The sequence below is a fragment of the Entelurus aequoreus genome, linkage group LG11 (assembly GCF_033978785.1).
Source record: "Entelurus aequoreus isolate RoL-2023_Sb linkage group LG11, RoL_Eaeq_v1.1, whole genome shotgun sequence".
Taxonomy (NCBI): Eukaryota; Metazoa; Chordata; class Actinopteri; order Syngnathiformes; family Syngnathidae; genus Entelurus; species Entelurus aequoreus.
In genome coordinates this window covers 26,996,193-27,020,538 of record NC_084741.1, presented here as the reverse complement: position 1 = coordinate 27,020,538, position 24,346 = coordinate 26,996,193, and the positions used below count along the sequence as shown (strand labels likewise).

At 42.1% G+C, this 24,346-nt stretch overlaps 2 protein-coding genes across 8 annotated transcripts in view; one reads left to right on the top strand and one right to left on the bottom strand.

The window, feature by feature from the left end:
- Nucleotides 1-8,216, top strand: part of crot (carnitine O-octanoyltransferase) — a 38,277-nt gene extending 30,061 nt beyond the window's left edge. For 4 of the 6 annotated variants that reach the window (XM_062062816.1, XM_062062818.1, XM_062062814.1 and 1 more), the window contains 2 exons: nucleotides 3,476-3,595; nucleotides 7,082-8,216. In XM_062062816.1, coding sequence (XP_061918800.1) covers nucleotides 3,476-3,595; nucleotides 7,082-7,202 — 241 coding nt within the window. In that variant the 3' untranslated portion in view covers nucleotides 7,203-8,216. The remainder of the gene's footprint in view (nucleotides 1-3,475; nucleotides 3,596-7,081) is intronic. The other 2 variants (XM_062062812.1, XM_062062813.1) reach the window with 1 other exon arrangement.
- Nucleotides 8,217-10,951: 2,735 nt separating this feature from the next.
- The window catches only part of LOC133659920 (ATP-dependent translocase ABCB1-like), a 51,118-nt gene continuing 37,723 nt past the window's right edge, over nucleotides 10,952-24,346 (bottom strand). Inside the window, exons 22-26 of one of the 2 annotated variants that reach the window (XM_062062804.1) lie at nucleotides 24,135-24,291; nucleotides 23,848-24,045; nucleotides 17,156-17,362; nucleotides 11,811-11,957; nucleotides 10,952-11,737 (exon numbers count right to left, since the gene is read on the bottom strand). In XM_062062804.1, the coding sequence (XP_061918788.1) occupies nucleotides 11,522-11,737; nucleotides 11,811-11,957; nucleotides 17,156-17,362; nucleotides 23,848-24,045; nucleotides 24,135-24,291 (925 nt within the window). In that variant the 3' untranslated portion in view covers nucleotides 10,952-11,521. Of the gene's footprint in view, nucleotides 11,738-11,810; nucleotides 11,958-17,155; nucleotides 17,363-22,527; nucleotides 22,749-23,847; nucleotides 24,046-24,134; nucleotides 24,292-24,346 lie in introns of those variants that run through there. The other variant, XM_062062805.1, reaches the window with a different exon arrangement.

The window sequence follows — 24,346 nt, the reverse complement described above, 5'->3', positions numbered from 1 at the left end:
TGCTGCCAAATTGTGAGCGCCTCATTTTAGGGCTGGATGATTATGACAAAAATAATAATCAGTATTTTAATTGATATTTTAATACAGATTTTTAGCACAATTAATTTTTATTTGAAAACATGAGTATTTATTGTACCACAAAAACTCAAATTTAAATATAGTTAGAAATGTTAAATGAGTAACAAACCACAAGAATTTTTAATAATAGTAATAGCAACACTAAATGGGCCCTAGTGTGTGAATGTGAGTGTGAATGTTGTCTGTCTATCTGTGTTGGCCCTGCGATGAGGTGGCGACTTGTCCAGGGTGTACACCACCGCCTTCCGCCCGAATGCAGCTGAGATAGGCTCCAGCACCCCCCGCGACCCCAAAAGGGACAAGCGGTAGAAAATGGATGGATGAATAGCAATATATATAAAAAAAATAATAATTCAGTTTTCATTGTTTTTAATTCCTTTTTTTTTTTACCGTTTACACTTTTTTTTACCACCATAGATTGTTTTTTGTGTCAAATACAATTTAAAAAAATGTTTAGTAAAATGCAAAAATCCTCACATTTATCAGTGCAATACATCTTTGGACGATTTTAAATCTAAGTATTTTAAGTCAAAGCATAATAATTGTGTTAAAGTATCAAAAGATGCTTACGTACATTATGCTTGTGTAAGGTACTTTTTTAAAACCTTTATTTTATTGGTGGAGTCAGACCAGATGTGGCGCACCAAAAAAAAGCGAGCGAGAGCGAGAGCCTCTCAAGTTGCTGTTTGTACATTCATGATTACATTAATGATGTTGTCCACAACAACACAAGCAGATGCGATGTGTTGTGAGCGTATGTATTGTTCTTGCTAGCTTTAGCTTTGTAGTTTAGCCACTGTTTCAACTGGCCGTCTCCACATTGCTCAGTTCAGGAAGGGGCGGTTCATTGTGTCGGGGAGGAATGAGTAGTCCCGGACACAATGTTTTCTCAAACAAATGTTCTTTTGCCTCACAATGACAGCATTTCACTAATGTTTATGTCATTTTTTTTCAGATATTTTGCATTTAACAGCGGATTCCGTTTCATTGGCCAATTATGTGACTTCGTCCGCGGTTACGTGAACGAATGAATCATACGCTTTATTTATTTATTTTTTTGAGTTTCGTGATTTAGTGTTGCCAACTTCTCAGTCAGGAAAGTAGCTATTGGCTGTCCTAAAAGTTGCTAGAAGCTGTGATGGCCTCATTTGCATAATTTATTGCAATGGACGCTGTACGAGAGATACAAAAATTAGTTAAAAAACGGTAAGCATCATTAAAACTGCGAAGTAACTTTTTTCTATTTATTTTAAGTTGTTTTCTTTTAAATCAATGTTGTTCTGCAATGTTAAATGTTAGACTATCAAATTTGATAAAAGAATGGAGGGTTGTGATATATATATATATATATATATATATACATATATGAACCAAATCTAACGGCTGGCTCATTAACATGAACGATGGAATTGGGACGTTGCAGTGATTTATATTAGCTTGACATGATAGTGAAGAAATATTTACATCTCGCTCTTTAAACCAAGGTGGGAAAAGTGACAGCTTTGCACATGCACATTTCATTTGCAGTCTGGGGCTCTCCTCTCTGCGCTGACTGACATGTTGCGCTAGTTAGCTAGATGTTTCACTTTTGTCACAGGAGACTCAGACTAGATGAGCAAGTGACATTAGGCAAATAAAATTCCGTCATTTATTTAAGTGTGACATTAAAGAAACATTTATATTTAAAATTCCTGTCTAAACTTGTTTGGGGCTGCAAACTCGCTTAAATCGATTATTAAAAATAGTTGGCGATTAATTTAGTCATCGATTCGTTGGATCTATGCTATGCGCATGCTCAGAGGCTACTTTTATTTTTTTTGTTTTTTGTTGTGTTTTTAAATTTTATTTAATTTTTCTATAAACCTTAATTTATAAACTGCAACATTTACAAACAGCTGAGAAACAATAATCAAAATAAGTATGGTGCCAGTAGGCTGCTTTTTTTCAATAAAATACTGGAAAGGATAGAAATGTAGTTTGTCTCTTTTATCCGATTATTAATCGAAGTAATAATCGACAGCTTAATCGATTATCAAATTAGTTGTTAGTTGCAGCCCTAAACTCGTTAGGAATTCGGAAATTCTGACTTCCCAGTACAATTGGAATGCATTGGACATTTGTGACAATGTGCTTTCAGACCATATGCCTGTTATATTTGAGGCCAATCTGTCTTCTGGTGTGGTTCCTAACAGTTTTAAACACGCCGTGGTTCAACTGCTTTTAAAGAAACCTGGTCTGGACAGTTCAGTTTTAGCCCATTTTAGACCCATTTCTAAGCTGCCTTTCCTCGCAAAGATCTTGGAGAAGATTGTTTTTACCCAGTTAAATACTTTTTTAGAGGACTATGATATTTTAGAAGTCTTTCAGTCTGGGTTCAAACCCCTCCATAGTACCGAGTTGGCATTATTAAGGGTTTTTAATGACAACCTCCGAGCAACGGATTTTAGTTTTACTCGATCTAACAGTAGCATTTGATATAGTGGACCATAATATCTTATTTAACCGCCTACAGCATCAAGTGGGCATCTGTGGTACTGCTTTGAGTTGGTTGAAGTCATATTTACCAAACAGAACCTTCTCTGTGAATGTTGCTGGTTCTGAATCCTCTGTTGCTCCCTTGACATGTGGGGTCCCACAGGGCTGAGTTTTAGGACCACTGCTGTTTTCTATTTACTTACTTCCCCTGGGATCAATCTTAAGAAAGCATGACATTTCTTTTCATTGTTATGCCGATGACACACACATTTATTTTCCGTTAAAGAGAAATCATGCCTCTTCAATGCATGTAGCTGTTTACAAAAAGTCTTTGTGATGTACAGCCCTTTGTTTTTCAACCGTGGTTGTTTTTAAAGGGCTTTATAAATAAAAGTTGCTATGGTATTGTATGGTATAAAGACTGCAAATGATTTGCGCATCCGCGAACCGCTGCCCGCGCAGCAGCAGCACCTGTTAGTGATTTGGAATGGGGAGAGGCTCATGGCAGCACCTGTCAATGCTTGTTAAGGACAGTACTTCTGCGTGTCAGAGTCTCTAAAACACAAAAAAGTCTCCAATTACAGGAAAATGTTGCTAGATTTGTCACTAGTAGCTCTTTACAAAAAAGTCGCCAGTTTTAGAGACAAAGTCGCCAAGTTGGCAACACCAGTGTACTGAGTAGGCACATTAGCGTTGTGTCAAAAAAAGTAGCAACTATGCAAAGATCCCAAACTTCTAGTAGATGTTATCTTTTTTCCACTCATTCGCTACTCATCTGTTTCACCGTCACAAGCTCTGGAATTTGCATGCACATTGCGCGGCCCAGTATTCCTTTTTTTCTTTTCAATTTTGATATTTTTTTATAATCGTGAAAAGCCGAAAACAAACAAAACATTTCCAATTGCTGTGTTTCTGCTTTCAGTGGAGGCGGTGGGAACTTTGTGCTGTCATCCAGTCTGGTGGGCTACACTACAGTGCTGGGGGCTGTTGCTCCCATGGTGCATCACGGCTACGGCTTCTTTTACCGCATCAACAATGACAGGTAGATTCATCGATGCCATCATACATCCCTAATGCAGGGAGCGGAATTGTATGTGGAATTTCTACTTTACATTCATTGTCGTCAAACTCCAAATTTGAGGAAAAATATTCATCTAAAGTTGCAGAGGTGGAGTTTGGATTAAGACATCTGCTCAGTGGCCTTGTGGTTAGAGTGTCCGCCCTGAGACTGGTAGGTCGTGAGTTCAAACCAAAGACTATAAATATGGGACCCATTACCTACCTGCTTGGCACTCAGCATCAAGGGTTGGAATTGGGGGTTAAGTCCCCAAAATGATTCCTGAGCGCGGACACCGCTGCTGCTAAATGCTCCCCTCACTTCCCAGGGGGTGGAACAAGGGGATGGGTCAAATGCAGAGGGTAATTTCACCGCACCTAGTGTGTGTGTGTGACTGTTAGTGGTACTTGAACTTTAACATCATGGGAGACTTTAGGTCAGTGAGCATTTTATTGTGACATAAGTAAGCGACACACAGGTCTCTGACACTAGCCTTATTTGTACTGAGCAGCCATAACATGAATGTAGAAGAAGGAGAAAAGGGGTATGTCGTTAACCTATCTTATTTTTACACTTGCATTGCAGTTCAAATGTTACTTCAACTGCACAGTTAGACAATTTTCACTGTTAATAATTAGAGATTAACCAGTGTCCCAGTTGATTGTGTTCTACTTTAGAAGTTTCATTGTACTTTGCACACTGCACTTCAGCCCTTTTATCCTATGAATTCAACAATCAAGTAATTTAATGTATTGTAGGATTTACACCACACTCTAAACACACTATACTTGCCATTTATCCAAATCACCTTCAAGCTGAAAATTTTCAAAACAAATAAATCTTAAGACAACCAGCATACAATGATACCAATAGTGGTTTAGGAGAACAAATATATTATGTCACAATTACAAGTTGAACTTTGTAAACATTGCCATGTGTTCCCAATTAATTGGTTGCTATTTATGGCTGTCAATTATTGAGTTAAAGTACCAATGACTGGCTGCATTTTGCTGACATGCATGCACATAAACAAAACAAAACATTGTTCAGTAATGGCAGCCTGTATACACCGGGAGGCAAGGAAAAGAAAAAGAAAAAGCGTCCACTAAAAAAACTGCCTGATAAAAATAAAGTGAAACGAGAATTTATTTGGTCGTATTGTTTGGTGGCAGTTATATTCCTGATGAGTACAATGAAACACTTTTCCACACCCTGCTTCTATAACGTAACATTATTTTGTTACTTTTGTGTGTGTGTGTGTGTGTGTGTGTGTGTGTGGGCAATATAACTATAACCTGTACACAATTTGAGATTAAGTATTTATTTAAAGGGGGATTGCACTTAAAAAAAAAAAATGTTGCTGATCATCCACAATCCTCATGTGAGACATGAACACACGTTTTTCTTTTTTTATGCCTTCTTACTCTAAAATAAACTAACAATGGAGGTAATGATATTCGCTCTATTAAGCCTATAAAGCGCTCTAAAAAACACAATAAAAAACTCCAACGATTTGTATACATGCTGTAAGTAAGTATGTAATGTAACGACAGGTAACAGTAACATTTACATATTTAGCTCATTTTAAGCATACGGTGGCGTATTAATTTCACAGACGCATCACAACGTTCACTTTTTCTTTCAACAACAACAACACTACTACTCATGACTTTCATGAGAGACAACAAAGACTACTTTGAGACAAATGATGATCCAAAACCTCATATTTTTGAGTCTGAACATAAGGAGGATGAGCCACAAGTTTTAGAAGCTGAGTGACAAGCAGATTCGGCAAGTAGCAGTATTTCTAAGTGCTAAACAAAAAATGCAAACTACCAACATAATAAAACAATCGCTTACTGTACAATGTCTGCGCTCACTGGGATGCTGACTTATGGGATGTTTATATCTTCCTGTTTAGATAAAGATTTCATCATAATGCTCATGCAGGTCCAAAAAACCCCTAAAAAACAGAGCGTCTTTTTGTGTCTTTGAGTGTGTGTTGAGTGTCAAAGTTGACTAACTTCTAGAAATAACATTCACCAGTTCAGAATCAATGCAGCAGCTCAGTATGTTAAGATATACTGATATTAAGTTAAAGTTAAAGTACCAATGATTGTCACACACACACTAGGTGCATTTGACCGATCACCCTTGATCACTGCCTGAGAGGTGAGGGGAGCAGTGAGCAGCAGCGGTGGCTGTGCCCGGGAATAATTTTTTGTGGTTTAACCCCCAATTCCAACCCTTGATGCTGAGTGCCAAGCAGGGAGGTAATGGGTCCCATTTTTATAGTCTTTGGTATGATTCGGCCGGGGTTTGAACTCACAACCTACCGATCTCAGGGCGGACACTCTAACCACTAGGCCACTGAGTATACAGAAGGTAGTTAGCTCGCTGTGATCACGCCACTGCTAAAAGTAGTTCCTCTGTGTTGGCGCTTATAATAACATTAATATTAACCATAATACTTGGTTAATATTCAGGTCACATCATGCACTCTAAATAGAGAATTGTTGGCGTCTTTTTGGAAAAGGCTTTATGAGCACAATAAATTACTCCCATTAGCTGCATTGTTAGCCGTCAAGTATGAAACGTATTTTACGAGTTAGTATTAGAGATGTCCGATAAATGCTTTAAAATGCAATATCGGAAATTATCGGTGTCTGTTTTTTTTATTATCAGTATCGGGTTTTTTTTGGTTTTTTTTAATTGAATCAACATAAAAAACACAAGATGCACTTACAATTAGTGCACCAACCCAAAAAACCTCCCTCTCCCTCCCCCATTTACACTCATTCACACAAAATGGTTGTTTCTTTCTGTTATTAATAGTCTGGTTCATACATTATATATCAATATATATCAATACAGTCTGCAAGGGATACAGTCTGTAAGCACACATGATTGTGCGTGCTGCTGGTCCACTAATAGTACTAACCTTTAACAGTTAATTTGACTAATTTTCATAAATTACTAGTTTCTATGTAACTGTTTCTATATTGTTTTACTTTCTTTTTTATTCAAGAAAATGTTTTTAATTTATTTATCTTATTTTATAATTTTAAAAAAAAAGGACCTTATCTTCACCATATTTGGTTGTCCAAATTAGGCGTACTAATGTGTTAATTCCACGACTGTATATATCGGTATTGGTTGATATCGGTATCGGTAATTAAAGAGTTGGACAATATCGGAATATCAGCAAAAAGCCATTATCGGACATCCCTCATTAGAATGCATAGAAAAAGTGAGAAACGTTTGTGTTCTTGATGCCTAAAGGGATTGTATAGGGAAAATTCCAAAAAGATTGCAGTTCCCCTTTAAAAGAAACTTGGTTTAGTGCCCCACTGGGGAAAAGCCCCTGAAATGAGCAGTATACGACCCATTTAATTTGAAATTCTACTCTGTGTAGTCAGAAAATGTGAAATAATGCAATTTTTTTTATTTTTTTTTTACCCCCCCCTGCAGGATTGTGATCTCCATCACGGCCTGGAAATCTTGCCGTCAGACAGACGCTGTGGCGTTGTTCAACAACTTCTCAAACTCCTTGCATGAAATGTTTCACCTAGCAACCACCTCTCAGCTTTAAAGAGTGGAACCAAGCGCCACAGGACCTTTCATTTTGGGTGCCATCACCTTTACTTGCACCATTAGATCACACATCAATGAAAACATGAAGAATCATCACTTGAAGGTCGTTTTGATATGTGGCTTTTTGTAGACTAATTCTGTGGACACTTTTAGCTCGTAAATATTCATCTCAGCACTGAGGGCTCACTGGATTTTTTATTTTCCTTCACTTTCAATAGACAGGCCAGTCCCACGTGCTACTTACACAAAGTTACATACCATAGCCTGCATTCTATGGGAGTATGCTATGATCATGTGCAGTATTGAAGAGGAGGACTTTATTTGCACAAATGCATTTTAGAACATCTAAATAAATAATAATACCATATTAAACTATTATTGTGTGTTACGGTATATTAATCACATCATTGTAATAAGTTACCTGTACCATACAATATAAAGTATGTGTGCATATGGTTTAGAATGAATGGTTTTAATCAGCACTCGTTTTATGTTGATAATGTTGTTTACCAACTAACTACAAGATTAACTGAAGGTTCCATTACATGATCAACAATCGGTTGGCGTCAGAAGTCTTAGCAAACAAAAAAAAAGTCAGTGCCACCCCTTGGTACCTGCTGTAATGTTTATTTGAGGAGAGGTGTTTAATTGTTGGAGTAAATGACATACCCAGAGATTATTTGAGACTACTGGAGCGACATATGGTAAATTAGAGATTGTGGCGGACATTAGGACCTAGATCTCACACCCAGTAGGCCTGAGGTGGGGGCGTGGTTTAGTTTTTGCCAAGCGACCTGGCCTAGAGTGCCTGTTTAATAGTAAGGTATAACTACAGTGCATCCGGACATTATTCACAGTGCTTCAGTTTTTCCACATTTTTTTATTTTATAGCCTTATTCCAAAAGGGAATACTGAGCTGTAACTCATTTTTATCCTCAAAATTATACACACAATACCCCATAATGACAATGTGAGAACGTTTTTTTTTTAATGTTGTAAATAAAAAACTAAAACAAACATGTAAATACGTATTCACAGCCTTTTAATACTTTGTTGATGCCCCTTTAGCAGCATCTGCTTTACAGAATTGGGGAGTGTGGGATACTTCTCTTGTTGCCTTATTTGTATTCGACTTTATTAAATTGATTTATATTATTGTTTGGTGCAGCCAGCCTGAAGCAGGAAGGAATAAAAAGAAGACGATCGGATAAGAGGTGAATAGGAGAGACAACAAAAAGAACCATGAAAAAACATCAGCAAATACGCATTGTACAAATATGATGCGAAAAATTATAGCAAAGAACCAATTACTGAAGTAGATCATAACACAAACATTACAGTCAACATTATTGCACTACAAATGGAGCAATACAAATACTTAACTTTTAAAAATGGCAGCTGCAATACCGTTTATCACAGCACTTGATCTCTGCTTAGCGATATGTTGATAACTTCCATTTCTCTTTGTTAGCAGCTAACAAGCTAAACTAACAAGCATGTTAAACTAGCCTCAGAAGCTTCAAAGTTCACTGAGACATGTTGAGTTTATTCTGACGGAAGAATCGTTCACCATGGATGTCCATATATTCCCAATTGATGAAAAATGTTAAGTTAAAGTACCATTGCAATGATTGTCACACACACATGTCTCATAATCCTCACACAGAAACAGGGTGGAAGCCTCCCTTCATGTTGTTCTGGTCATTTTCGGGGCTGTCACAGTGTACCAACTTGTCAGAATGCCTACTCAGATTTCTTCTGTCCAGGTGTAATGCACGATTTTTGATGTAGAATAAACTTACAGGGAACAAGGAAGCGAGGAAGCAGCAGACCACTCCATGATGTAAACAAAGGGACACACGGGTAGGGTTGCCACCCGCCCCGTAAAATACGTAATGGACCTGTAATTGGGATTGAAATGACGCCGTTTCTTCCGTATTTTCCTCTTTGTTCCATGCTTCGTTCTCCTCTGTGTCAAATCCTCTCTGACTCCGTCTGCCTGCACGCAGCCCCGCCCCTCTGTGGTGTCTGTCATGATGGTTGCCTAGTTACGCTGCTGACCGCACCAGGGTGCACCGCGCGTTTAACAAAATGTCCACAGCAGATACTCCACCGCGTCCAGGTGCTCAGTGGAGCTCATGAGGAGTGAGCTCCTGATCACTCTCAACTTTGAGCAGTCCTGTTCAGGGTTTCACAGCACTGCTTTGAGAGACAAAGAGCTACTCAGTGCTGAAGGAGTAACAAGAAGAAGTACTCTTGGAAGAAGTAGCAGCACAGTGAGGAAGAGAGGGAAAGCTGTTGACTGTTTAGCCCTGGTTTAACACCAAAGAGGACATGACGGGGTTGAGGGAAAGAGGAATGTTTTGCACTTTTTCTCCTTTTTTTCTCTTCATCTTTTCATTTGGGTTCACACAAAAAAGTGTTTCATTTTACTATAGTTCTCTTAAAGTGCCCCCAGACAGGCTTTGTTACAGCACTTCATATGCATATAATACAGTATATGCTCAAGTTCCACCTATTCAGCTTTTAACATGTATACACACAAGTGTTTCATTTGTTTCCTCTTAAAGTAAAAGTATCCCCAATCGTTACATTTACAGCACTTTATTTACTTAAATTTCATTTAAGTATTGTCCTCTTCAGTAAAGGTGTCCCCAGACAGGCTTTGTTTAATTTACAGCACTTTATATGTATAGAATACAGTAGGCCAGGCCTATATGCTCAAGTTCAGGCTAGTTACGATACATGGATGTAATCATTGATCTAAACATGTATACACAAGTTCAAGTGTTTCATTTAGTTTTTTGGGTGTTAAACTGCAAATCTTTGTTTAATTTACAGTACTTTATCAATGTTCATGACTAAATGCTATCTTGACTTCCCATTCCTTACTGACCACCAAGTGACCTCAGGGGCCAGGGCCCAGAGGCTAATATGATGTGTGAAATAATGTCAATTAAATCAAAGCATTTAGTTTTTTTAAATATACGAGATACACATGTTTCTATGCATTTCAGGGTTTTGGGGAGCCAAACCCTCAAATTTATCACAGCGCCGCTATAAATAGCTTGACTGCGTTAGCGCTTATAATAACAATAGTTGCGCTTCCATTGTAGTTTTTTGCAAAACAAAAGCGATATTTCAAAAATTTCGATTAAGTACATTTGCGACTTGCAGGTGTTTCCATTAAAGGGTGTTTTGCGTCATGAGCCGTAATTCTTGTAAAATCTCATCCTGCGAGATTCCACTTTAAGGGAGATATTACAGCCACTGCTACGTGACGTCGATAGAAGACAAAGGCAGCGGGTGATCTCTCCGAGCCTGAGGATGGCCCGGTGCGGCCGACTGATTGGAAACAAAGACCAAGAAGACCCGTTTGCTCTAAATCCTGCATGGGCACCCTGTCCGTATGGTGTTTAGGTGCCCCTTAAATGCGAAAAAAGTGTCATCATGCTTTTGCAAAAAACTTCAATATCAAAACGTTTAAAAAACCACCGCAAGAGAGCGCAAAAATGTTTTTGCGATATTTGAGAGGTTTTTCTAAATATTACCAGTTTTTATAGCGATATTTAGGTTTTGCGCATTTCTAAGGGTAATGGAAACACAGCTAATATCACTAATATTTGGTAAAAATTCAAATCATGAAATGTAAACTCCATTTACATTGTTGGAGCTTTTTGAATGGTTATTTGTTAGATTTTATGGGCGAAATAGTGGAGCTCCCATTCGCGCCGCTCTAAGGGGACTTTTATTTCCGTTTAGTTCCCCTTTAAAGACCTGTTATAAATAAGCTCTGCTTCCTCCTACTCCTATTTCGGACATGCTGCAATGAAAAACTGGAAATATGTGATGCATGTTTGAAATAAACTGAAACCATAACCACATCTTTTTAGGCTTCATCAAAAAATTTAGGGTCAGTGATTGATCTTGTACTCTACCTACAGCATGCAGGTAAGAAACATGATTTATTCCAATACTCAAGCCAAAATACGAACATACAAAATGTGCCGATGGCACAGGAAGCTACGGCAAAGGCTGAGTAAAAAGACTAGCTAACAAAAAGAGCAGGAAGCAAATACATCCCAAGTAATTGTCGGGTGTTGCGAATAAGACTGCCAGGCAGAGGTGGCGCGAGGCACGACCATATACCTCTTTGATTAGTGACCGGGAGCAGGTGAGTGTCCTGACCACTAATCAGAGGCAGGTGACGACAATCAGCACCCATGGTAACAAAGAAAAAAAACAGGGTGCTGAAACAGAACTAAATCACAACTTAAAGAAATCTCGAACTAAACAAAACATAATCCGGGCAACGGATCATGACATTCTGACGGGACAATGGCCCATCTGGGTTGTGACCAGCATGTGATAGACTCCCTTTTTGGCAAACAGTTCATGATGTGTCCCTTGTTCTACCACCACACCTCCCTGAATGACAGCAATACAGTCTGCATTTTGGATGGTAGACAAACGGTGGGCGACAACGATACACGTCCTGCCCTGCCTTGCTTTGTCCAACGCCTCCTGCACCACCTTGAGAAGCCAAAAGTCTCTCAATTGAAACACATTTAGAGCTACAGTATTTTAGAAAAGAAGGAGATCCCACCTTCTCGCTCTCAGTGTCAAGTGCAGACGTGGCTTCATCCAGAAGCAACAGTTTGGGGTTGCGGAGGATGGCTCGGGCTATGGCTATTCGTTGTTTCTGACCACCAGACAGCTGGGTCCCCTTATCGCCTGCCTGAGTGTCATACTTCTGCTCAAGCAAACACAAAAAGAAATGTACATTTTTGCTCTAATCATCAATAAATTAATTCTTATGAATAAATAAATTCAATTAATTGATTTGAATCTGGAGCCAGGCCCGGAGGTGGGGCACAATGGCGAGCGCCTGGTGGCCGGGCCTGTCCCCATGGGGCCCGGCCGGGCACAGCCCGAAGAGGCAACGTGGGTTCCCCCTCCAATGGGCTCACCACCCATAGCAGGGGTCATAGAGGTCGGGTGCGATGTGAGCTGGGCGGCAGCCGAAGGCAGGGCACTTGGCGGTCCGATCCTCGGCTACAGAAGCTAGCTCTTGGGACGTGGAATTTCACCTCGCTGGGGGGGAAGGAGCCTGAGCTAGAGCGCGAGGTGGAGAAGTTCCGACTAGACATAGTCGGACTCACTTCGACGCACAGCAAGGGCTCTGGAACCAGTTCTCTCGAGAGGGGCTGGACTCTCTTCTACTCTGGCGTTGCCGGCAGTGAGAGGCGACGGGCTGGGGTGGCAATTCTTGTTGCCCCCCGGCTCAGAGCCTGCATGTTGGAGTTTAACCCGGTGGACGAGAGGGTAGCTTCCCTCCGCCTTCGGGTGGGGGAACGGGTCCTGACTGTGGTTTGCGCTTACGCGCCAAGCCGCAGCTCAGAGTACCCACCCTTTTTGGATTCACTCGAGGGAGTACTTGAGAGTGCTCCCCCGGGTGATTCCCTCGTTCTACTGGGGGACTTCAATGCTCATGTTGGCAGCGACAGTGAAACCTGGAGAGGTGTGATTGGGAAGAATGGCTGCCCGGATCTGAACCCGAGCGGTGTTTTGTTATTGGACTTTTGTGCCCGTCACAGATTGTCCATAACAAACACCATGTTCAAACATAAGGGTGTCCATATGTGCACTTGGCACCAGGACACCCTAGGCCGCAGTTCCATGATCGACTTTGTAGTTGTGTCGTCGGATTTGCGGCCTCATGTTTTGGACACTCGGGTGAAGAGAGGGGTGGAGCTTTCTACCGATCACCACCTGGTGGTGAGTTGGCTGCGATGGTGGGGGAGGATGCCGGACAGACCTGGCAGGCCCAAACGCATTGTGAGGGTTTGCTGGGAACGTCTGGCAGAGTCTCCTGTCAGAGAGAGTTTCAATTCCCACCTCCGGAAGAACTTTGAACATGTCACGAGGGAGGTGCTGGACATTGAGTCCGAATGGACCATGTTCCGCTCCTCTATTGTCGAGGCGGCTGATTGGAGCTGTGGCCGCAAGGTAGTTGGTGCCTGTCGTGGCGGTAATCCTAGAACCCGTTGGTGGACACCGGCGGTGAGGGATGCCGTCAAGCTGAAGAAGGAGTCCTATCGGGTTCTTTTGGCTCATAGGACTCCTGAGGCAGCGGACAGGTACCGACAGGCCAAGCGGTGTGCGGCTTCGGCGGTTGCAGAGGCAAAAACTCGGACATGGGAGGAGTTCGGGGAAGCCATGGAAAAGGACTTCCGGACGGCTTCGAAGCGATTCTGGACCACCATCCGCCGCCTCAGGAAGGGGAAGCAGTGCACTATCAACACCGTGTATGGTGAGGATGGTGTTCTGCTGACCTCGACTGCGGATATTGTGGATCGGTGGAGGGAATACTTCGAAGACCTCCTCAATCCCACCAACACGTCTTCCTATGAGGAAGCAGTGCCTGGGGAATCTGTGGTGGGCTCTCCGATTTCTGGGGCTGAGGTTGCGGAGGTAGTTAAAAAGCTCCTCGGTGGCAAGGCCCCGGGGGTGGATGAGAACCGCCCGGAGTTCCTTAAGGCTCTGAATGCTGTGGGGCTGTCTTGGTTGACAAGACTCTGCAGCATCGCGTGGACATCGAGGGCGGCACCTCTGGATTGGCAGACGGGGTGGTGGTTCCTCTCTTTAAGAAGGGGAACCGGAGGGTGTGTTCTAACTATCGTGGGATCACACTCCTCAGCCTTCCCGGTAAGGTCTATTCAGGTGTGCTGGAGAGGAGGCTACGCCGGATAGTCGAACCTCGGATTCAGGAGGAACAGTGTGGTTTTCGTCCTGGTCGTGGAACTGTGGATCAGCTCTATACTCTCGGCAGGGTCCTTGAGGGTGCATGGGAGTTTGCCCAACCAGTCTACATGTGTTTTGTGGACTTGGAGAAGGCATTCGACCGTGTCCCTCGGGAAGTCCTGTGGGGAGTGCTCAGAGAGTATGGGGTATCGGACTGTCTGATTGTGGCGGTCCGCTCCCTGTATGATCAGTGCCAGAGTTTGGTCCGCATTGCCGGCAGTAAGTCGGACACGTTTCCAGTGAGAGTTGGACTCCGCCAAGGCTGCCCTTTGTCACCGATTCTGTTCATAACTTTTATGGACAGAATTTCTAGGCGCAGTCAAGGCGTTGAGGGGATCTGGTTTGGTGGCTGCAGGATTAGGTCTCTGCTTTTTGCAGATGATGTGGTCCTGATGGCTTCATCTGGCCAGGATCTTCAGCTCTCGCTGGATCGGTTCGCAGCTGAGTGTGAAGCGACTGGGATGAGAATCAGCACCTCCAAGTCCGAATCCATGGTTCTCGCCCGGAAAAGGGTGGAGTGCCACCTCCAGGTTGCGGAGGAGACCCTGCCCCAAGTGGAGGAGTTCAAGTACCTCGGAGTCTTATTCACGAGTGAGGGAAGAGTGAATCGTGAGATTGACAGGCGGATCGGTGCGGCGTCTTCAGTAATGCGGACGCTGTATCGATCCGTTGTGGTGAAGAAGGAGCTGAGCCGGAAGGCAAAGCTCTCAATTTACTGGTCGATCTACGTTCTTATCCTCACCTATGGTCATGAGCTTTGGGTTATGACCGAAAGGACAAGATCACGGGTACAAGCGGCCGAAATGAGTTTCCTCCGCCGGGTGGCGGGGCTCTCCCTTAGAGATAGGGTGAGAAGCTCTGCCATCCGGGGGGAGCTCAAAGTAAAGCCGCTGCTCCTCCACATCGAGAGGAGCCAGATGAGGTGGTTCGGGCATCTGGTCAGGATGCCACCCGAACGCCTCCCTAGGGAGGTGTTTAGGGCACGTCCGACCGGTAGGAGGCCACGGGGAAGACTCAGGACACGTTGGGAAGACTATGTCTCCCGGCTGGCCTGGGAACGCCTCGGGATCCCCCGGGAGGAGCTGGACGAAGTGGCTGGGGAGAGGGAAGTCTGGGCTTCCCTGCTTAAGCTGCTGCCCCCGCGACCCGACCTCGGATAAGCGGAAGAAGATGGATGGATGGATGGATGATTTGAATGAAGATTGGGATTCTTTACTGAAAATAATGTTTTCCTGAGGAATAGAACTAGAGGCAGAAGTGGTATTGTAAGATTCTCCAAACATGGGAAAAAGAAAATTAAATTAAATTAAGATTTGGACTTTAAATAACTTAATTTCACCTAATCGTGGTAGGAGAATTACATGTTCCAATGATCCTGGTAGGATTTCCCAAGACAGAAAGGTCCTAGGTGAGGGACCAGACATAGCACAGCTCAAAAGACTCCAATGATAATACAAAACATGGGCACAGGTGGAGCTCAATGGCGAGCGACTGGTGGCTGGGCCTGCCCCCAAGAGGCAATGTGGGTTCCCCCCTCCAATTGGCTTACCACTCATAGGAGGGGTCACAGAGGTCGGGTGCACGGCAGCCAAAAGCAAGAATCTTGGCGGTCTGATTCTCGGCTGCAGAAGCCAACTATTGGGACATGGAACGTCACTTCTCTGGGGGGTAAATAGCCTAAGCTGGTGCTGGATTTAGTCAGACTCACCTCAATGCACGGCAAAGGTTCTGGAACCAGTCTTCTTGAGAGGGGCTAGACTCTCTTTCACTCTGGCATTGTAGTTACTAATAAGCGACGAGCGGGGTTGGCAATACTTGTTGACCCCTGCCTGAGAGCCTGTATGTTGGAGTTTAACCCAGTAGAAGGGAGGGTAGTCTCTTGCTGCCTCCGGATAACTGGACAGGTCCTGACTGTTGTTTGTGTTTACAAGCCGATTAATAGTTTGGAGTACCCTCCCTTTTTTGGATTCCCTAGAGTTAGTACTGGAGAGTGCTCCCTCAGTTGTTGTTCTGCTGCGGACCTTCAACGCTCATGTTGGTAATGATAATGAGACTTGGATAGGCGAGGAACGGTTTTCCGGCTTAAACCCAAGTGGTGTTTTGTTACTGGACTTTTGTGCTCGTCACAGATTGTCCATAACAAACACCACGTTCAAGCATAAAGATGTTCATTTGTGCACTGGACACCAGGACACCCTAGGTTGCAGTTCGATTATCGACTTTGTCGTTGTTTCGTCTGATTTACGGTCTCATGTCTTTGACACTCGGGTGAGGGGCAGAACTTTCAATTGATTACCACCTGGTGGTAAATTTGCTTCGGCGGTAGGGGAGGATGCCATTCAAAACTGGCAGGCTGGGAACGTCTCGTAGAGTCTCCAGTCAGAGAGAGTTTCAATCGCCACCTTCCAGAAGAGCTTTGATCATGTGTGCTTACGGACTGTATCCCTGCAGATTGTATTGATCTATATTGATATATAATCTATATATTGTGTTTTTTATGTTGATTTAATAACAACAACAAAAAAAATTTTTGTAATTTTTTTTTTTTTTTCAATTTCTTGTGCGGCCCGGTACCAATCGGTCCGTGGACCGGTACCGGGCCATGGCCCGGTGGTTGGGGACCTAAAGGACAAGATTGCGGTACAAGCAGCTGAAATTAGTTTCCTCCATAGGGAGGCAGGGCTCTCCTTTAGAGAGGGTGAGAAGCTCTGTCACTTGGGAGGGGCTCAGAGTAAGGTTGCTGCATCAGGAGAAGCCAGATGAAGTGGCTCATGCATCGGATTAGGATGCCCCCCGGACCACTCCCTGGGGATGTTTTCAGGGCATGTCCGACTGGTAGGAGGCCACGGGGAAGACCCAGGACACATTGGAGAGACTATGTCTCCCAGCTGCCTGTGAATGCTTTGGGATCCCCCAGGAGGAGCTGGACGAAATAGTTGGGGAGAGAGAAGCCTGATATGACCCCAGATAAGCGGAAGAAGATGGATAGATGGATGGAGAACATGATTAATTATGAATATCAAAATAATGTGATAATACATTTAAAAAAATAAATACAATATTTAAATGTTTAATTTTTTTACATGTCTAAATTATTATTAATTTGATAAATACAAGCAAAATAAAAAAAAAAAAAAACATGATTACCTTTGGCAGGTTTTCAATGAAGCTGTGAATGTTGGCCGCCTCAGCAGCTGCCTTAATCTCCTCCATAGTTACAGTACGACTGTTGTCTCCATAGGCGATGTTTTCAGCCAAGCTACAGTCAAACAGCACAGGCTCCTGGGACACAATACCTATCTGAGACCTCAGCCAGTGGATGTTCAGCTCTTTCACGCTCTTGGAATCAAGCATCTGGAAGACCAAATCACAAAATTGTAAACTATACCTTCAAGAACAGGCCTTAACAGGCCCTAAGCAAGGCTGAAAGTATGTGGTCCAAGTTTCAAGGTAGGACAAAATACCTCAGATCAAAGATCACATAAGATCCAAATTATTATGTGTGAGTCTATGGCCAGGTCAGTGTAATTTGCATTTTATTTAGAGTTATGTACGTGAGCAAACAGCTCAGGATGATAAATGGTCTGTATTTATATAGCGCTTTACTACACCTGGAATGATACCCAAAGCGCTTTACATATACACCACATTTCACCACAGTCACACTGATGGCGGTTGGCAGTTAGGGGACACATAAATATGAGCACTCCAGGCCAGGATCGACCCAGTTACGATGGTTACAATTCGGCCATTCTACAGCCATGCCACCCCTGAATTTTGTCATGAAAGGATGTTTGTCCTGCAGTTCAGCAGAGGAGAATGTACGTCTCTGAAGTGCATGTCTGAAGTTGTGACCTTAAAATGCCAATGTTCACATTACATATTCAAAGGAAACATTTACAAAGCTGATAATTATTATTTTACATATGTATGCTATGAAATGAGCCTTAACACGGCTTACATTTCATGGCTAACAGACAATTTTAGAAGAAAAAAGAAATTCATTTGATCATTAGAAAATTACTTGGGATTTAATCACCAGACACATGGTTATCAGGTGCCTTGCTGTCCGCCTGGTCTATAAATCAAAAACGGTATATTACTTCAAATAAAGTCACGTTGATCTGATGCATAGCTTAAATGTTATGTTTGTTTAATAGGCTACGTTAGCATGCATGTTAATGTTTGACCCATTGAACAGGTCAGTAAGTTAGTAAAATACATTATTTTTTGGTGCAGTCCTACAAAGTGGTATTCTCTCTACTATTACCCATTAGCTTTGTAACAGCTTGCTAAAAGACACATCTTTGTAGATATAACAAATTCTAACATTATCAGACTTTTAAAGAAATTAGAAAAAAAATAATGCACATTTAATAAACAAAGTCAAGTCGTTTCAAGTCGTCCTTCTCAAGTCAAGTCATGAAATAAAATAAAATGTGACTTTTGTGTTTAGCGATTCCTCAAATTTGCTACTCGATTTAAAGCACCACTTGAGAACTTTTAGTTTTGATTCTCAAAAAGCAATGCAATAAATTTAAAAATAAGGCAAACAACCTGACTAAATCCTTAAAAAAAAAATTACATTAACAATAATATAGAGGAAAACACAAATAAGCCACGTGAGCTCTGGAAAATTCTCAACAACCAGCTTCCCTCATTACAGATAAAATGGAGGTAGCAAGCAGACTCCACACCTTTTTCACCAGCACAGCCACAACTCTAGTTAACAAGCTGTCCCACCACTCTGGTCGTTTTGGTGTAGAACACATTAAAGCCTTTTACAGAAAGCTAGGAGTAATCAACAACAATTTCAAACTAGAAATGGTCTCAGCTGACGAGGTGCTTAATAAATTGAGCGTGCTCCACCTAAACAAGGCCACCGGCCATGACAATAATTCCTCCTGATTCCTCGGGGCTCTATCATCACACACATATATAACCTCTCAATTAAACAAGGCCAAGTACCCAAGGATTTCAAGATAGCAAGAGTAACCCCCCTCTTTAGAAAAGGAAGCAAATTAGAACCTGGTAACTATCGGCCTGTTTCTAATCTCAGTTCCATTTCGAAAGTAATGGAAAAAATAGTTTATGAACAGGTCGATAGATACCTTGCTACTAATAAACTCATGTACAAATTCCAATCCGGCTTCAGAACTAACCACTCCACTGACACATGCCTTCTCTATCTGACCGACCACATCAAACATGAGGTGGACGAAGGCAAATACTGCGGCATGGTAATGCTGGACCTTCAGAAGGCCTTTGACACCGTAAACCACGCTATACTGTTGGATAAGCTCAGAGCAATCGGATTTGATAAAACCTCATCGAGCTGGATGCAATCTTACTTGGAGGGGAGGAAACAGGTGGTAGAGGTGAACGGCACCGTGTCCCCCCCCCTCTCAGTAAGCTGTGGAGTCCCCCAAGGCAGTATATTAGGGCCTTTACTGTTCCTAATATACGTAAATGACATATCATCAGCATGCGACTGTGAATTGTTCCTGTTTGCGGAAGTAACAGGTGGAAAAAATCCTCAGTGTAGTATTTGCACCTGGCTCGCTGACAATAAGCTATCCATACACTTAGGTAAAACGGAATCCATCCTATTTGGGTCCCAAATCAATCTCAAGAAAGTCAGTGACTTCACTATAAAAGTGGGTGACATTGTTATCACCAGGAAAGAAAATTACTTGGGATTTAATCACCAGACACATGGTTATCAGGTGCCTTGCTGTACCTAGGGTCCATTCTAGAGGCCAATCTTTCCTGTGATTAATTGGCAACCAAGGTAATCAGAAAGGTCAACCAACGAACAAGATTTCTCTACAGAATCTCCTCTCTGGTCAACAAAAGCACCTTGAACTCTCGTTCAACCCTTTTTTGATTACGCTTGCACCTCCAGGTACCCTAGCACCTCCAAAACCCTCAAATCTAGACTCCAAACATCCCAGAACAAGCTAGTCAGGTTACTTTTAGACCTCCACCCCAGATCACATCTCACTCCAACCCACGCCTCCAAAGTGGGCTGGCTCAGGGTGGATACCCCGATACCAAAGTACATGTCAAACTACTTCCATAATGTAAATGACCGCCATAACCACAACACCAGGGGGAGTTCCACAAACCACGTTAAACCCAGATTCTGATCTAACAAAGGTCAAAACTCATTCTCCTTCTATGCCACATCAATATGGAAGGCACTCCCAACAGGTGTAAAAGAAAGTGCATCTCTATCCTCCTTCAAAACCGCACTAAAACAACACCTCCAGGCAACTTCAACCGTTGACTAACACCCTCCCCTTCCACATCCCACCTCCCCGGATTGTAAATAACCCAATGTAATTAATCAAATGTATTTCTAATGTATATACTTGTTCTTATGTTATCTGAACTCACTATGTTCTCTGCTCGCTGTACATATCCTACCAAGTCAGACCTACACTGCTTCAATGTCCATTACTCTGATGATGCAATTGCTGATGACTGAAGTGCTGTTATCAACCAAACCCTCCTCATCCCACCCACCGATTGTAAATAATGTAAATAATTCAATGTATATACTCTGATGATTAACTTGTGTGATGACTGTATTTTGATGATAGTATATATTTGTACCATGAATTGATTACGTGGACCCCGACTTAAAGGCCTACTGAAACCCACTACTACCGACCACGCAGTGATAGTTTATATATCAATGATGAAATCTTAACATCGCAACACATGCCAATACGGCCGGGTTAACTTATAAAGTGCAATTTTAAATTTCCAGCTAAACTTCCAGTTGAAAACGTCTATGTATGATGACATATGCGCGTGACGTCAATCGTTGAAACGGAAGTATTCGGACACATTGTATCCAATACAAAAAGCTCGGTTTTCATCGCAAAATTCCACAGTATTCTGGACATCTGTGTTGGTGAATCTTTTGCAATTTGTTTAATGAACAATGAAGACTGCAAAGAAGAAAGCTGTAGGTGGGATCGGTGTATTAGCGGCTGGCTGCAGCAACACAACCAGGAGGACTTTGACTTGGATAGCAGACGCGCTATCCGATGCTAGCCGCCGACCGCATTGATGATCGGGTGAAGTCCTTCGTCGCTCCGTCGATCACTGGAACGATCAAGTGTGACAAGTATGACACATAGCATGGATCTGCTATCCCCGTTGATGAGCAGATGAGGGCTGGCTGGCGTAGGTGGATAGCTAATGTTTTTAGCATAGCTCTGTGAGGTCCCGTTGCTAAGTTAGCTTCAATGGCGTCGTTAGCAACAGCATTGTTAAGCTTCGCCAGGCTGGAAAGCATTAACCGTGTAGTTACAGGTCCATGGTTTAATAGTATTGTTGATTTTCTGTCTATCCTTCCAGTCAGGAGTTTATTTCTTTTGTTTCTGTCTGCAGTTAAGCCCGATGCTATCACGTTAGCTCCGTAGCTAAAGTGCTTCGCCGATGTATTGTCGTGGAGATAAAAGTCACTGTGAATTTCCATTTCGCGTTCTCGACTCTCATTTTCAAGAGGATATAGAATCCGAGGTGGTTTAAAATACAAATCCGTGATCCACAATACAAAAAGGAGAGAATGTGGAATCCAATGAGCCAGCTTGTACCTAAGTTACGGTCAGAGTGAAAAAATATGCGTCCTGCACTGCACTCTAGTCCTTCACTCTGACGTACCTCATCCACGAATCTTTCATCCTGGCTCAAATTAATGGGGTAATCGTCGCTTTCTCTGTCCGAATCGCTCTCGCTGCTGGTGTAAACAATGGGGAAATGTGAGGAGCCTTTCAACCTGTGACGTCACGCTACTTCCGGTACAGGCAAGGCTTTTAACTTCAACTTTTGATCAGCGATCAAAAGTTGCGAACTTTATCGTCGATGTTCTCTACTAAATCCTTTCAGCAAAAATATGGCAATATCGCGAAATTATCAAGTATGACACATAGCATGGATCTGCTATCCCCGTTTAGATAAAAAAATGTCATTTCAGTAGGCCTTTAAACAAGTTAAAAAACTTATTCGGGTGTTACCATTTAGTGGTCAATTGTACGGAATATGTACTGAACTGGGCAAACTACTAATACAAGTTTCAATCAATCAATCAATCAAACCAAAGCGGTAGTGTTTTGCCATAAGAAGACTACATTTACCATGAGGACTAGCGCATCAAACTGACATGATGTTCACTGTAATATTGGCACAAATATTATGTCTTTAATGGCTATGCAGACATATAGCAGACACTATCAAGAAATGATCTTGGATTGTACTACAAAAATGATGCTACTACCAAGAAAGTATCGGGCGGATGCAGGTCCAAAGCAAAGAAAGACTGTCGGGAGTGTTTTTTCTAAAGAAGTAGTGTGCAATTGCGAACTATCAAGCTGGTGGCTATTTATTGCTACTATGCGAATTTTCGATAGCAAACTTTAACATTATCATTTTGATTTGAGCCTCGAAAGTCACTTACTAGTTTAGCAGTAACAGAGTCAAGGCAGCATTGGCCGAAAATACCTCACCTTTGAGCTCACGCCAGTGAGTGAAAGCAGGGGCAATGTTAATTCTGACAATCCTTTTATTCTCCGTTTTTCTTTTTTGTATCCTCAGACAAAACTTTTACTTTCTTCGATTGTTTTAGCGCTTCGGCCATGATAGCAGTATTTGCACCTAAACGTTCTTCTTCTTTTAGTTTACTGGCAGCCCGCAGGCGTTTGCATTGACTTCTGCTTTTTTAACAAATGGGGAAAGGGGGAGGGACGTATGCCGTGAAGCAAGTCAGCGCATTTGTAGTTTTTTGTGTGGTAGGGTTCCTGTCACCCTCCTCAAAGTTGCTAAGTGCCAGTAAACATGATACAGAACCCCTCAGGCCATGACAGAGGTGCCATTCAACTAGTTGTAAGTTGATGTATCGTCCCAAAAGTTATGAAAATATTTTATGAATGTTGAAAAGTTACTTAGTGCTGCTTCAATATAGTGACTCGAGTCCCTTGCCTGTGCAGTTTAGTACACAAAAGAAACAATCAGTAGCTCTCGGGGCATTCAAATCGATGGAAGCTGGACTGACCACTTTGTCTTAGAAGGCCAATGACTATTGTGGTAAAAGAACATCGTGTACTTAATCAGTTCACTGATTTACATTAGCCAGAAAGGAGGCAGCACACGAGTGGTACAAAAGGTAAATAACATCAAATACTAACTATTTACTTTATTTCATGTTGTAAAAGTAGTCAGTGACACTCCATTTGTGTAGTTATTAGCTTCAACCCAAGTAAACAGAATGCTAATGCTAACAAGCTAACGCTAAAGCCGATGTATTCGTGTTGATGGCATGAGACAATTGACACTGACATTTGTTATTTATATATTGTTATTTACAGCTAAAATGGACCCAAAGTAATTTTCTGACTGTTGAACAAGTCTGACTTTTTATTAACAATTCGGTAAACATTATTTTATTAATCATATTGTTTTGTATTTGATTGCTTTGTATTTCAATTACTTACATTTTAGTAAAATAACTTTGACATTATATTGTCTATTTATTTACATGGCATCAGTGTAGAAATATATTAAACCACTCCTCCATACGTCATCACCTGATTTGTATAAACTACCCTGAAATGTAAAATGCGGTGGAAACAAACCACACACGTCTACCTATAGATCCAGGAACCAAATGTTCCTGAACTTTTGGTGGAAAAGGGCCTAATGTATACTCTAAAAAGAGGAGGGTGTGCTCAGGCAAGTCCAGTTGTGATCGCTTGAATGCCCTGAGAATACAAAGACCTGGATGAATGAAAACATCCATAGGCAACAATCAGCAGTATTTGTCTTCTCACCACTGTTCCATCTATGGTCTCGTAGAACCTCTCCAGAAGTTGGATGACTGTACTTTTTCCACAACCACTGCTTCCTACCAGAGCCAATGTCTTTCCCTTGCTCACCTTTGCATTCATCCCTCGGAGGACGGGTACGTTAGGGCGTGAGGGGTAGTTAAACTTTACACCTTCAAATTGCACGTTACCATCAAATTGGACCTGGAATTTGAAGTGGGGAACAGACTATGTATTAGGACTGTCGATCTATAATAAGTACTTGCTCTAATGGGAGGATTTGTACTACTTACCAGTGTCTGTCCTTCTTCTGAGAGATTATCAATAGCTGGCTGTCTTTTCAAAAGCTTTATAATTTCAGCTGCAGACAATTTGGCTTTGGCATAGTTTGGAGCAAAGGAATTGGTCTCTCCAACAGCCATAGCACCAAACAAAATTACTGTAACCACACTGAAAGAAGAAGTCAAATCATTCGACCAATCAAAAGTACTGCAGGTGTCGCTGC